Source organism: Schistocerca americana, chromosome 4 (genome assembly GCF_021461395.2).
Source record: "Schistocerca americana isolate TAMUIC-IGC-003095 chromosome 4, iqSchAmer2.1, whole genome shotgun sequence".
Taxonomy (NCBI): Eukaryota; Metazoa; Arthropoda; class Insecta; order Orthoptera; family Acrididae; genus Schistocerca; species Schistocerca americana.
Genome location: NC_060122.1, coordinates 343,574,952 through 343,589,264, shown reverse-complemented (window position 1 = coordinate 343,589,264; position 14,313 = coordinate 343,574,952). Strand labels below are relative to the sequence as shown.

The 14,313-nt window shown below is 40.3% G+C and overlaps 1 protein-coding gene across 1 annotated transcript in view; it reads left to right on the top strand.

The window, feature by feature from the left end:
* The window catches only part of LOC124612234 (odorant receptor 43a-like), a 71,154-nt gene that overhangs the window by 47,411 nt on the left and 9,430 nt on the right, over positions 1 to 14,313 (top strand). Inside the window, exon 4 of the mRNA XM_047140312.1 lies at positions 7,954 to 8,109. Coding sequence (XP_046996268.1) covers positions 7,954 to 8,109 — 156 coding nt within the window. The remainder of the gene's footprint in view (positions 1 to 7,953; positions 8,110 to 14,313) is intronic.

Here is a 14,313-nt window from a genome sequence, read left to right as displayed (position 1 = left end):
AAATTTTAATATGCGGTTTGAGGCAATGGACAATAAATTAGAATCCAATAATGCTGAATTAAAGTCTGAAATAAGTGAGGTCAAGAGCAGTAATGCTAGAATGAATGCTGAGTTAAAGTCTGAAATAAGTGAACAGGTCAAAAGCAGTAATGCTGAAATGTCAGCCAGTAATGCTAGGATGAACGCTGAATTAAAGTCTGAAATTTTGGCCAGCCAAACAAATTTTAATAAACGATTGGAGGTAATGGACGATACCTTCAAGGCTGGTTGCAATAAGTTGAAAGAGGATCTAGACAGTTTGAATTACAAAATTGATTGCAATCATGAGGATATTAAGAAAAAGGTTGCTCAACAGTTTTCTGAAATGTATAAAACAGTTAAATCCGAAGTTGCTGAGGTTCGCAAAGACTTCCAAATGGAAGATGCGAAGCTGGAGCACAAGTTAACAGAAAAGATCGAAGCGGAATCTGAACTGTGCTCAGATAGATTTAAAGATGTTAATATAAAAGTAAACATATGTCAAGCAGAAGTAAAAGCAATCAAAACTGACACTACTCATATTGTGCAAAGAGTAGATAATGTTGAAATGAAAGTAGAAAATATAAGTACTAACATTGCTAACATTGAGAGTAAAGTAGCTTCAGTAACTTCTGGTAATGGTAGTATACAACAAGTTGTAGCTGCAAACGCCGCTTTTATCGGGTGTCGGCAGTTCTTGCGGTTCGATCCAGATAAAAATATCCATCCGCTAGATTTCTGGAACGATTTTGAAGATGTGATTCCACCAACTTGGTCTGAGCGAGAGAAAATCTCATTTATTAGAAGCCATTTAGCAGGTGACGCCATGCGTTGGTCAGCTGATGTTATGTTGAAATGTAAAACATTAGCGGAATTTAAAACAGCTTTTATTAATGAATATTGGTCTAGCAATAAGCAAAATGAAGTGTTGAGAGAATTTTGGAGTGGAAAACGCTTCAATGCAGGCAAGGAATCTATTAAAGAGTTTGCTAGGTCATGGATTTCACGTTTGTCACATTTGGCGGAAAAGCTAAAACCAGAAATGATTATACTAAGTCTGGAAGCCAAACTGCCATGGTACTGGCAAACTAGAATTATATCAGCCCCTAGAGACAATCTGGATCGTTTCATTGAATATTTGGAACGTGTAGAACGTGTTGCTGCCAATGAGGAGCAAGCACGTAATAACCGTAATGCCAATAATAATAATAGTAATTTTAGGAACGAGCAAAATGGCAGTGTAAACATCAGAACAGTAGGTGTTCGTCATCCTAAGAGAGATAGGAATTGGGGAAATAATTATCAGAACCAACAATGGCATCCAAGGGATAATAATTTTGTTCCAAACAGAAATATGCATGTAAACAACAGTACGGAAAGTAAGGCTATGCCAGCTAACTATAATGAAACTAAAGGAAACAGTAGTATGCCGAGGCAGGAAAACTAGTTCCCGTCTATGAGGACACTGGCGCTCACCAGGCGGTTACTTTTCCTAAGCCAGTAGTTAAGGGAATTGGTAAGACAGATCAGAATACTCAAACTGAACATGTGGATGAAGAGTCGGTAGCACCTAAGGATACAACAGAAATATTAGATCACTCACAGTATTTGATAGATACCGTGTTAGAGACGCTTTCTAAGTGGGAAGAGAAAGAGAAGGCGCAGCAGTGTAACAGTAGGGATGAGCTACAAAATACTGAATTGACAGGTGAAGAAGCAGAAGAAATTCATGCTTATATTTACGATGAGGATGATGTGCTCTTATCTAAAGTGCCTGTGCAGGATATTGATAATGTACTAATAGATTTAGGACAGGAGGTAAGTGAGAATGTAGAGGGTAGGCTGTTGAGGGTCGATGAACCCAGTAGCTGTGACCAGTTGTCACTGGAGAAGGAACCCGACGAAAATAGTAAGAGTGGTTTAGCTGTAACTAATGTTATGCCCGGTCTGGAGGCGCAGAATCGCTCAGACTACAGTAATTTGGGTCATGTTCAGCAAACTAAATGTAATGACGTCGTGCGGTGTTTCGATTTAAAATTAATAGACCGACTGGAAAAGGCAGCTGAAAATGTAATTCAGGAAACCCCTACACACTGTGACCTAAATGTAATGAAGACAGATGTTGATCACTTTAGTTGGAGACAAATCCAAAAGGAACTACTAGATGAATCTGAGGAACCACCTGTACAACCTAGAATAAGCCACCCTATAATAATAGTGAATATGTTGGGTATCAATGTACGTTGTCTCTTAGACAGTGGAAGTGAGGTGAGTGCAATATCTCAATCCTTCTTTGATGCATTACCTGGTAAAGACAAACTTACAGTAATGAGGGTATCAGGACTAAGAATAATTGGTGCTACTGGCAAGGTGTCAAAAACAGTAAAGCAAGAAGCTTTGCTACCTTTTAACATAAGTGGTAATTTAATTGATCATCCATGTTTAATTGTAAATAATCTCAGTATTGAGGTTTTAATTGGCATAGATTTCTTGTCAAAATATCAGAGTGTTGTTGACTTTGAAAGAAGCCAGTTAAAAATGGTCTTGCCAATAACCGGAGTAATTATAGTACCTTTTAGTGATAAACATGTAGTAACTGATCATGAAACTTGGGAGCTGCCTATACGAGTTCTGAAAAACAGGAGGTATTGGGACGAGGATGTTAATCTTAATAACAATAAGCTGAACACAGAAGAAGAAGAAGAAGAAGAAGAAGAAGAAGCAATTATGTTAGACAAGATAGAAGCTTAATTGCAGGAAATCGGTAGGATTTCAGGCAATCAAAAGGAAGAACTGAGACAGGTTCTAAAAAGGCATCATAAAGTATTTTCAGATCGACATGGCGTGGTCAAAGGTTATGAATGAATGCTGTAGGGAGGAGGTTGTTCTTTAACCTCTACACAGTGTGGCAGCTGTGCAGTCCCAGCTGTGTGAGATCTTCTTTCCCATTTCAGGTCTCACTCAATCTTCATCTTTCCTATCCCCAAAAATTTCGACCTCTACTTTCCAACACAAAATTTTCCGGTATGACTATCAAGCCAGCATTAAACCAATGAATGCTGTAGGGAGGAGGTTGTTCTGTAACCTCTACACAGTGTGGCAGCTGTGCAGTCCCAGCTGTGTGAGATCTTCTTTCCTTTTCAGGTCTCACTCACTCTTCATCTTTTCTATCCACCTAAAATTTCTAACTCTTCTTTACAGCATTAAACCAATGAATGCTGTAGGGAGGAGGTTGTTCTGTAACCTCTACACAGTGTGGCAGCTGTGCAGTCCCAGCTGTGTGAGATCTTCTTTCCCTTTCAGGTCTCACTCATTCTTCCTCTTTCCTGTCCACAAAAATTTCGACCTCTTCTTTCCAGACATGAAAATTTTCCGTTATAACTATCAAGCCTTGAGTTATGTAACCATTCTATCTACCGATTAGTGAAGAAAAATACCTAATGTGACAAACCTAATAGTGACAAACAGTAGAGAAGTATGACGTAATGAAGATATAAAATGTATTTGAGTAACAATTATGTATAGTACCCTGGTAATATAGTAAGTACAAAGTGTTGTTGTATTGGAAATGGTCCACCAACAGTAATTTAAAACGATATATGAATTCATGTACAAGCAAGATCTGAAGTGGTAGTGAAACCTAGTGTATGCATTAGAGCTAACTAATAAATAGTAAGAAAGAGATTGCTTAGTGTTATGAAAAATATGCAGATAAGTTGTGAGATTAAACTCACCTGGTATAGCAAGGAAAGGCAGTGTAATAGAATTGAGCAGTGTTTGTGGTTGAGACGTGAAGGACACGTCCCTGAAGTATTTATAAGGTTGGAGCTGGCCATTATTTTAGTGTAGTGTGTGACAGGATACACCTACACGTATTGAGGTTATGAGTTGGAGGCGTGAATGCGACCATAGGTACCCTTATGTTAGATGAGACAGAGCAGCTCATGGTGTCCTATAGGTTTAAGGAATTTAGCATTACGCTCGTCCATAATTACTTGATGCAGTTTATTGGTAGGTCCGAGAGAGACTACCTGAGGTTTCAGCATCCGATCGAGTGGAAATGGATTGCCACGTAAGCAAACTAATCAGCTGCAATACACTATGAATATGAAATAAATGTGCTTTCCTATGCTTTAAATTTAAATGGAGTGAGTATTACCTAAGTTCATACACTAGCAAAGTAAGTAAGTACATAATGACAGACGTAAAACATTATTTTAGCTCCGCATAAATACACTTCAAAGTAAGTAAGTACCTAATTGCAGATGTGGAACTGGCAACAGCAGAGGACCAATAAGTGGATTTTGTAGTCAACTAAACGTAGTGTGTTTTGAACACTCACAATTGTACTGTTACCAAAAGTTACTCACATGTACAAAGAAGCTGAGAAAACAACCACTAATCATACTCATACTATCTCTAAGAATAAGGTAATCAAAGATGAGTCAGTTAAGTGCTTAAAATACAAATGTATCAGGAATGTACCGAGCATTGGTTCAGTGTTCCGGCCCAGAAATAAGAAATTCAGATTAAATATGATTTATGATTGTATGCCTTAGGAGCATAAATTTTCTCCAGTACGTGACTAACGGCGTTTTGAGCCAATTGTTGACCGATTTTATGACAGTTAAGTAACAGTAAGAGTAAAATTGAGAAAGGTTCTGTTAACTTTGTTCCAGCAACATACTGAAGGATAAAATGTATATATCCCCATTTCATTGTGACCCTCCCTTAGATATTAAGTGAACAGAGTCTGAGGCACTCTTTTTGTTTGTTCTACAGGACAAACCAGATAATGGCAGCCTGGTAGCTGCGTGAAAGCGTGGAGTGACTTGGACACAACTCACAGTGACCCCTCCCCTTTCCCCCATGTAATTTAGAGAGAACGTGAAGGACGCACACCATAGCAACTTCCCCTCCTCTACCCTTGTGAATGGAAGTGTAGGACGCCAGCCAAAGCGGCTACAACCACGTGTGTAAAAATTATTTGTGAACTTTTTCTTTCAGGTTTAGAAAAGACTGCTAAGAGATATATATATATATCTGTTTATGTATCATGTTATTTCTTTGAATGTGTGTATGTAAAAATGTATTTAATGTAGTTAAGATTTTCATAATTTTTCAATTTATATGTGTTTGTTTGTCTAAGGCAATATGTATGCCAAAATATTTCGTTGACTTTGCTTAAAATTGTGAGTAATGACATTGGTTAAAAGGCAGTGAACATGCCTACAATTTAAATAATTAATGTACGTAATCAGTTTTTTTTAAATGTTTCTACAGGTTTATATTTCAATTTTGATTTTTCATAGGGAGTTAAACTGTACTCTTGCTTCCCTTTTTGTGATTAAATTTTTTTTTATTCATTAACATTCATAAACAAAAAAAAATTTAAGTAGAGGGTGATGTAGGGAAGCAGCCTAATCACGCTGTAGTAAATTCACATCAGTTTCCATTGTGTGCCAGCCAGTCTGCTGTAACTAGCTCTGACGTCATAAATGTTGCGCAATACCTTAAAAATCAAGCAAATGACTTAAAACTTTTGTTGCATGTCAGAAGTAATACTAAATTAATGTATGTTAAATATCAGTTCGATAACTTTAGCCGTTTCCGAGATTTGGACGTTTTTCTGAAAAAATCACTGGCGCAACAGAAAAGAGCTAGAGACTTCAAAATTTATGTTTAGATTCATCTTTCATTATGATTTAATAAAAACAGTACTTTGGATTTCACAAATTAAGACTTTAGTGGAAATTCATGATTTTCTGATTTTCATCTCAAAACTGAAGGAAGCAAGATAGATTAAGTAGGTTAATAAATAAGGCTAGGATGTTTAGATTTAAATAGGTTGGAGGTCCGCTATGATTATGAAGATGTGTAAAGTTTCTTTTTAATACCTATAAAATTATAGCGATAGCGGATCTCAAAAGGGACAGTTCAGAGCTCATCTGCTGCGTGCTGTGTAATTAGATTAATTCTCTCGCCCAAAGTATTTAACTTAGCCACGTCAAAATTTTATTATCAATACTTACCTGCGTGCTGAATGCACGTTTAAATTAAGAGCTTCTTCGGCCATCAGCCAAAGAAGCTATAAATTATTATGTAACTTGAAGTGGTGCGTTACTAGCCCAGCGGCTAGTCGGGAGAGCGGATTTAATCAGGCGTTCCCTCAGCCGTCCGCACCGCGGCTTTATATATAAGAACACTGCGCGAGGAAGGAAGGCCCCAGTTCTCTCCAGACGCTGAATGACACGCCATCTGTGTCGGTAGTCGCGTCGCATCAGTGCATCTGCTACAAACAGCCTCGGGTGCCGTATTAAGTTACTAGAGATACGCGGAACCATGAGAACATTTCATGTGAAGTGTTAATTCTGGAATGATTTTCATTAACTAGCTTCAGTTTGCGTATTGTCGTATTTTTCCCGTGCCGTCGCGGGACAGACATTCTACCAAATATTTAGCGTGGCGTTTGATGAAGTATTTTCATCAAATTATGGCGAGCATTCTTTTTAACATTTGATTCGGACATTTATAGTTGCATCAGCGCATTAGACTCTGAACTGTTCTGTTACTTAGGTTGTAGGGATACTTGTGGTTTTTATTAGTGAATTTCAGAATATACTCAACTATTTTGGAAAACCGTTTTTATTAGAAATCCCGGACAATCTCCTAATTTCTCAGAGCTATAAGCTGCAGCTATAAGAACATTCTCAGGTAAAGTGGGCACTAGGATATCTATTTACTGGCTCCAAGTTTTATTAAATCACTTTCTGGGGGTCACGGAGTAAATAGAGAGCCAGTGTTGAGAACGGCAAAAGACAGCAATAACAACATTCTAAAAGCTAGATACTGATTCAATACGCAAGCGTTTATCCATCAATCAGATTTTTGTTTACTTTTTCCAAACTCATCCGCCGCCCCACACATGGCATTCCAAGACAAATAACTAAGTAATGTCTCATATGAGAAATTCCTGGTACATGCGCCTACCCTCTGACCGGTCGACAACCGCACATACATCTGCAAGCAGCGGGTGGCCAAACTGCAGGCGTCGTCTGCAACCAGCAAAGCCGCCTGCAAGCCAGCCACGCCTTGCTATCGAAGCCAGAACGTGCAGCCATCGCTTGACTATTTACCACTGCAAAGATCACATGCCTGAAAATAGTTCACGCTGTGGTCATTCGCCAAGGTAGTAGTTAGGGTGGCGTACAGCCTTCGACAGCCAGTCCTCGTCGGTAGTAAACCCTGGGCACGTGAAGACACCGATCCGCGGTCCCTCATTCGCAGCACATGTGCTCCCAATCACCGGCGACAGCCGACGTTGGAGTATTCGTCGACCATTTACTCCGATTATTAAAAGGTCCCTCATTCGTAGCACACATGCTCCCAACCACCGCCGACCGTGGCTGGACACTCCCCTCTCGGCGAACACGCTTGCTTCACTGTGTTAGGGCTTCATCACGAACTCTGAAAGGAGTTGCAACCAATTGTTATCTGTTTTTGTAACTCATACAGAACCAGATGGTTACTTGCTAAGTGTTACCTCGTTTTGTTACTGTTCCAGAATAAAAGCGTTATCATTTCCAGTCCACTCGACTGCTGTTATTCTGTCTGAACTCTACCCTGGTCATAACAAAATTACTTCATGGAACACCAGGGAACAACTAAATTGTCGGATTTACAGATAATATATAGTATCATCTCTGATAATAGATAGACGGAAACAACAGGAATCCATGTGATCTTTCAAAGTTACAGAAGTGTCTCGACGAAGTAGGCTCATATTAGTCTGTACTACAGAAATGTAATTAGAGAATACTTTTCATAATGAATTAACTCTAATTCGCTCCAAAAGTGAGTAATTCCCGTGAACCTTCAGATAATGAGTTGTCTGCAGTTTGCATAGTTAAATATTGGTCTGTTTCGTGATTTTAGAGTGAGCTGGTTTCCGTGGCTGCATACAGTTGTGGCTGGCCAGATACCGACATCAGATTCCAGAGAGCATTGCTGGTGGTCATGGCGAGGGCACAGAGGCCTCTGAGTCTCACTGCTGGTGGGGTCTACCCCATACAGAGGGCCACCTTCCTTTCGGTAAGCATTTAATGACTCTTCATACTGTTTGCTGTGGACATTACAGCATTAATTCTCTGGACTATTTCGCGATGGTGGCACCACCTGACGATAATGGTGTTCTTGTAGATGGAGCACGAGAGCAACTGGGCATGGACTAGACATCTAACACAAAGTAATCCTATTCAAGGTCTCATCCGAGCACTTAATTTTATAAGTTTGAGGAAATACATAAGACCCATATTAAACGACCCAAGCGGAAACGGTTCACGATTCTTCCAAAGTTCGGATTAGTGTTATATCGTGCCTCTTCCTTTTTCGGCAACAGAATTGTTAATTTAGATTAGCGATTTTTTCTCTTCATAATCTGTCTTTCGTCCACTGCACTCTCCATTTGTCTACGATGACGGTTCCACTTTTGAAGGAATCTATTACAACTCCGCTTATTGTTTTCTTTCAAATTTCGATTTTTTTAAGTATATTCGATATGTATTTATGGGTGACACTCTTCCTTCAGCGGACAGCCGGTCATTACGCACTTTACGTTCTGCTAAATGAAAGCGAACTGATCATTTATTTACCCGGAAAGCGACTACATGTAATATTACCAAATGTAAAAAAAAAAAAAAAAAACCAGCTGCACATGCTGTAATGCAGTGACCTTCTACCACTCTCACACGTAGTCTAATTAAATCTGCTTTCGTAACTGAAATCAATTTCTGACCGACTTTCCCCCAAAACATCTGAATCTTAGCGTATTTCCTCTCAACATCGCCTATTCACGCTAGGCTGCCTGCTGTTTCTCATTTCCTCGTTTCCGTGTTTTGGACATTCTTCAGATTTTACACATTCCATTATGGCCTTCAGTATCCATCTTCAGTCATCCCGAGAAAGCAACTGCTCTAATTATACATCTTTTTCTCGTACACCGTTCATTAACATTTTTCTACATTCGTCGCAGAATACCACTAGGTGCCTTCTGCCTGTCATATCGAACACTTTATCTGTCATAAATTGCTTATTACAGTAGCTTGCTCAACAGGTTTCGAGAGGGTGCGTTTCTGGATGAGGTATCGAATATATTGCTTCCCCCAACTTATACCTCCCGAGGAGATCACTAATGTAAAATTAGAGAGATTAGAGCGCGCACAGAGGCTTTCAGACAGTCGTTCTTCCCGCGAACCATACGCGACTGGAACAGGAAAGGGAGGTAATGACAGTGGCACGTAAAGTGCCCTCCGCCACACACCGTTGAGTGGCTTGCGGAGTATAAATGTAGATGTAGATGTAGATGAAACTGTGTTAAATGAACTATTCACTGGATCAGTCTTTTTCTTCATATTTCGTCCAGGAATGGTAGCAAAGTCTCACGTTTTCGTTTTCTTAAAGAGTTTTGCTTGATCAGTATTTTTTTGCTAGCGAGAACACTTTTCCATCAATTTAGGTAATTTTTGGCCTACCTCCTCTTCGAATCCTTAGCCTCTCTTAGTTATTTCCTTACTAGCATCATCTGGACTCACCTGAACTGCCTAAACTTCTTTCAGACTTCTGTGATGAGCTTCATGACTCTGTTTTGTTTTTACGCTGCAATCATTCTTTACTTATCGAGGCCATGTCTTTCTATATTGCATTCGTTGTTGACTTTCCCTCTGATTAACGGAACTTTGCGGCAAAGCTCTGAGCGCTTTTTGTCATTCATTGACTTCATGTCATTATTCGTTGAGCTCATGTTATTTTTCGTGTTTTCCATACCGTTATTCATGTCCTACATTTTCATCCTGCTCTCATTCACGTCTCCTGTAATTTTCTTCGTCATGTTACTTATGTCATGTACTGCTGTTTCTAGAAGCAGTAATTGTATCAACCGTCTCGTCCATTATCTCTTTCAGTTTGGACTGGAGCTAACATGTATCCAGCTCCTATCGCTTTTTCTGACTGTTAAGTAGTTCTGTTCTCATCTCTTTCAGTTCTTAAATTTATGACTAGTTTCTTGAAATAATCGTCAATAATATCCGCTTTTGTATCTACGATACTGGAGTGCCGGTGTTGCAGGTGTTCTCCCGAATAACACAGGCACTGAAATATCACATTTATCCACCGACACAAGGCAAGCGACTTTCAAGTAAAATGTCTCCCCCGCACGTGAATATACCAGTACATGTTGTAGACGCAAGGTTGACGACATATGGGTGTTTGGCTCTGGTCGTGTGTCATACTCGGTTAGCCCTCTCTTCATCATTTAAGACTGATTATGCCTTTCAGCGTTCAGTCTGGAGCATAGCCCCCCTTATAAAATTCCTCCATGATCCCCTATTCAGTGCTAACATTGGTGCCTCTTCTGATATTAAACCTATTACTTCAAAATCATTCTTAACCGAATCCAGGTACCTTCTCCTTGGTCTGCCCCGACTCCTCCTACCCTCTACTGCTGAACCCATGAGTCTCTTGGGTAACCTTGCTTCTCCCATGCGTGTAACATGACCCCACCATCTAAGCCTGTTCGCCCTGACTGCTACATCTATAGAGTTCATTCCCAGTTTTTCTTTGATTTCCTCATTGTGGACACCCTCCTGCCATTGTTCCCATCTACTAGTACCTGCAATCATCCTAGCTACTTTCATATCCGTAACCTCAACCTTATTGATAAGGTAACCTGAATCCACCCAGCTTTCGCTCCCATACAACAAAGTTGGTCGAAAGATTGAACGGTGCACAGATAACTTAGTCTTGGTACTGACTTCCTTCTTGCAGAAGAGAGTAGATCGTAGCTGAGCGCTCACTGCATTAGCCTTGCTACACCTCGCTTCCAGTTCTTTCACTATGTTGCCATCCTGTAAGAATATGCAACCTAAGTACTTGAAACCGTCCACCTGTTCTAACTTTGTTCCTCCTATTTGGCACTCAATCCGTTTATATTTCTTTCCCACTGACATTACTTTCGTTTTGGAGATGCTAATCTTCATACCATAGTCCTTACATTTCTGATCTAGCTCTGAAATATTACTCTGCAAACTTTCAATCGAATCTGCCATCACAACTAAGTCATCCGCATATGCAAGACTGCTTATTTTGTGTTCACACATCTTAATCTCACCCAGCCAGTCTATTGTTTTCAACATATGATCCATAAATAATATGAACAACAGTGGAGACAGGTTGCAGCCTTGTCTTACCCCTGAAACTACTCTGAACCATGAACTCAGTTTACCGTCAACTCTAACTGCTGCCTGACTATCCATGTAAAGACCTTTAATTGCTTGCAAAAGTTTGCCTCCTATTCCATAATCTCGTAGAACAGACAATAACTTCCTCCTAGGAACCCGGTCATATGCCTTTTCTAGATCTATAAAGCATAGATACAATTCCCTGTTCCACTCATAAGACTTCTCCATTATTTGTCGTAAGCTAAAGATCTGGTCCTGACAACCTCTAAGAGGCCTAAACCCACACTGATTTTCATCCAATTGCTCCTCAACTAATACTCGCACTTTCCTTTCAACAATACCTGAGAAGATTTTACCCACAACGCTGATTAAAGAGATACCTCTGCAGTTGTTACAATCTTTTCTGTTTCCATGTTTAAAGATTGGTGTGATTACTGCTTTTGTCCAGTCTGATGGAACCTGTCCCGATTCCCAGACCATTTCAATTATCCTGTGTAGCCATTTAAGACCTGACATTCCACTGTACTTGATGAGTTCCGACTTAATTTCATCCACCCCAGCTACTTTATTGCACTGCAATCTATTGACCATTTTCTCCACTTCCTCAAACGTGATCCTATTTCCATCATCTTTCCTATCCCATTCTACCTCGAAATCTGAAACATTACTGATCGTATTTTCACCTACATTGAGCAACTCTTCAAAATATTCCCTCCATCTGCTCAAGGCATCCACAGGATTCACCAGCAGTTTTCCTGACCTGTCTAAAATACTTGTCATTTCCTTCTTACCTCCCTTTCGAAGACTGCTAATTACACTCCAGAATGGTTTTCCAGCAGCTTGACCCAATGTCTCCAACCTGTTTCCAAAGTCTCCCCAAGATTTCTTCTTGGATGCTGCAATTATCTGTTTGGCTTTGTTTCTTTCTTCAACATAACTTTCTCTGTCTACCTGAGTTCTAGTATGTAACCATTTTTTATACGCCTTCTTTTTCCTTTTACAGGCTGCCTTGACTGTATCATTCCACCAAGCTGTTTGCTTCCTCCGACTTTTACACACTACTGTTCCAAGACATTCTTTAGCCACTTCTAGTACTGTGTCCCTGTACCTTGTCCATTCCTTTTCCAATGAGTGTAATTGACTACATTCAACTAACTGGTACCTTTCTGAGATCGCTGTTATGTACTTGTGCCTGATTTCCTTATCCTGAAGTTTCTCCACTCTTATCCTCCTACATATGAACCTGACCTCCTGCACTTTCGGCCTCGCAATCCCAATTTCACTGCAGATTAAATAATGATCAGTGTCATCAAAGAATCCCCTGAATACATGTGTGTCCCTCACAGCCTTCCTGAATTCCTGATCTGTTATTATATAGTCAATGACAGATCTGGTTCCCCTGCTTTCCCAAGTATACCGGTGAATGTTCTTATGTTTAAAAAAGGAGTTTGTGATTACTAAGCCCATACTGGCACAGAAATCTAAGAGTTGCTGCCTGTTCCTGTTGGCCTCCATATCCTCTCCAAATTTACCCATAACCTTTTCATAACCTTCTGTTCGATTTCCAATCCTGGCGTTAAAATCACCCATGAGCAGAACACTGTCCTTGTCCTTTACTCTAACAACTACATCACTGAGTGCCTCATAAAAACTATCTATCTTATCTTGATCAGTCCCTTCACAATGCGAATATACTGACACAATCCTAATTTTCTTGCTAGACACTGTCAAATCTATCCACATCAGTCGTTCGTTTACATACCTTATTGCAACTACGCTGGGTTCCATTTCTTTCCTGATGTAAAGCCCTACACCCCATTGTGTTATTCCTTCTTTGACTCCTGACAAGTAGACCTTGTATTCTTTCTCACCCCTTACCCGAATGTCACTAACAGCTAAAACGTCCAGCCCCATCTTACTTGCAGCCTCTGCCAGCTCTACCTTCTTCCAAGAGTAGCCCCCATTGATATTAATAGCTCCCCATCTCAGTACCATTTGTTTGTCAAGTCGTATCTTAGGAGTCCCTGGTTTGCCAGTTAGAGGTGGGACTCCGTCACCTCCAAAGGTCCGAGGCATTTTGCTCTGATTGTTGCCAGCATCATATTTAAAGTACCAGGGAAGCAGGTTGCTAGCCTTACTTGCCCCGAGTCCCATTGGGTTTTACCCCTAACGGCTGAGGGACTAACCGGTGTATTTGGTAGTCTTTGCCGTATGAGCACAAAGGTGACCACGACTCAGAATATGTCCGAGATGCCCAGCCTTATTCCAAAGTAACTGGTATCCCGACTGTCGGGACCACTTACTTGGCCACTCATACGTTGCCCGTGGTTCATGAACTAGGACATGACTACAGGAACCCACACCATGAACCATGAACCCTCTGTAATAAGAAAAAAACTGAGTAAAGGAATCAACGATCAATTTGAACAGACGTCTCGTGACGTCCGCCCACACCAAACGCAACCAACTATATCGAACAAGCCGGCCGGGGTGGCTGAGCGGTTCTAGGCGCTACAGTCTGGAAGTGCGCGACCACTACGGTCGCAGGTTCGAATCCTGCCTCGGACATGGATGTGTGTGATGGCCTTAGGTTAAGTAGTTCTAAGTTCTAGGGGACTGATGACCTCAGAAGTTAAGTCCCATAGTGCTGAAAGCCATTTGAACTATTTTATACCGAACAAAATAAAATAAAAAATGTTAAGGCGACCGATTGCGATAAGCGGGAAATCCGGGTTCGAATCTTGGTCCGGTAAAAATTTTCATTGTCGTCTTTCCACTATAGAGCTGATGGTTATCCATATACACAACTGCGAATACATTTAATATCTTTCGTATATGGTCCCTCATCATTATCGGATACATCCTACTATTCTTTTTCTAAGCATCCTATGCTCGTATAGTTCCATTAGTTTTGTGCACCACGTTATGCTCTTGTTTGATATTTGTGCCTTTAATATCTGCCATTGCTTTGACCTTGGGATGCCCCGTATTATTCAGCGCACTTCTCTTCAACTACACTCTGTTCGCAGTTTTAAAATCCAAAGATTGCATCCAAACACAG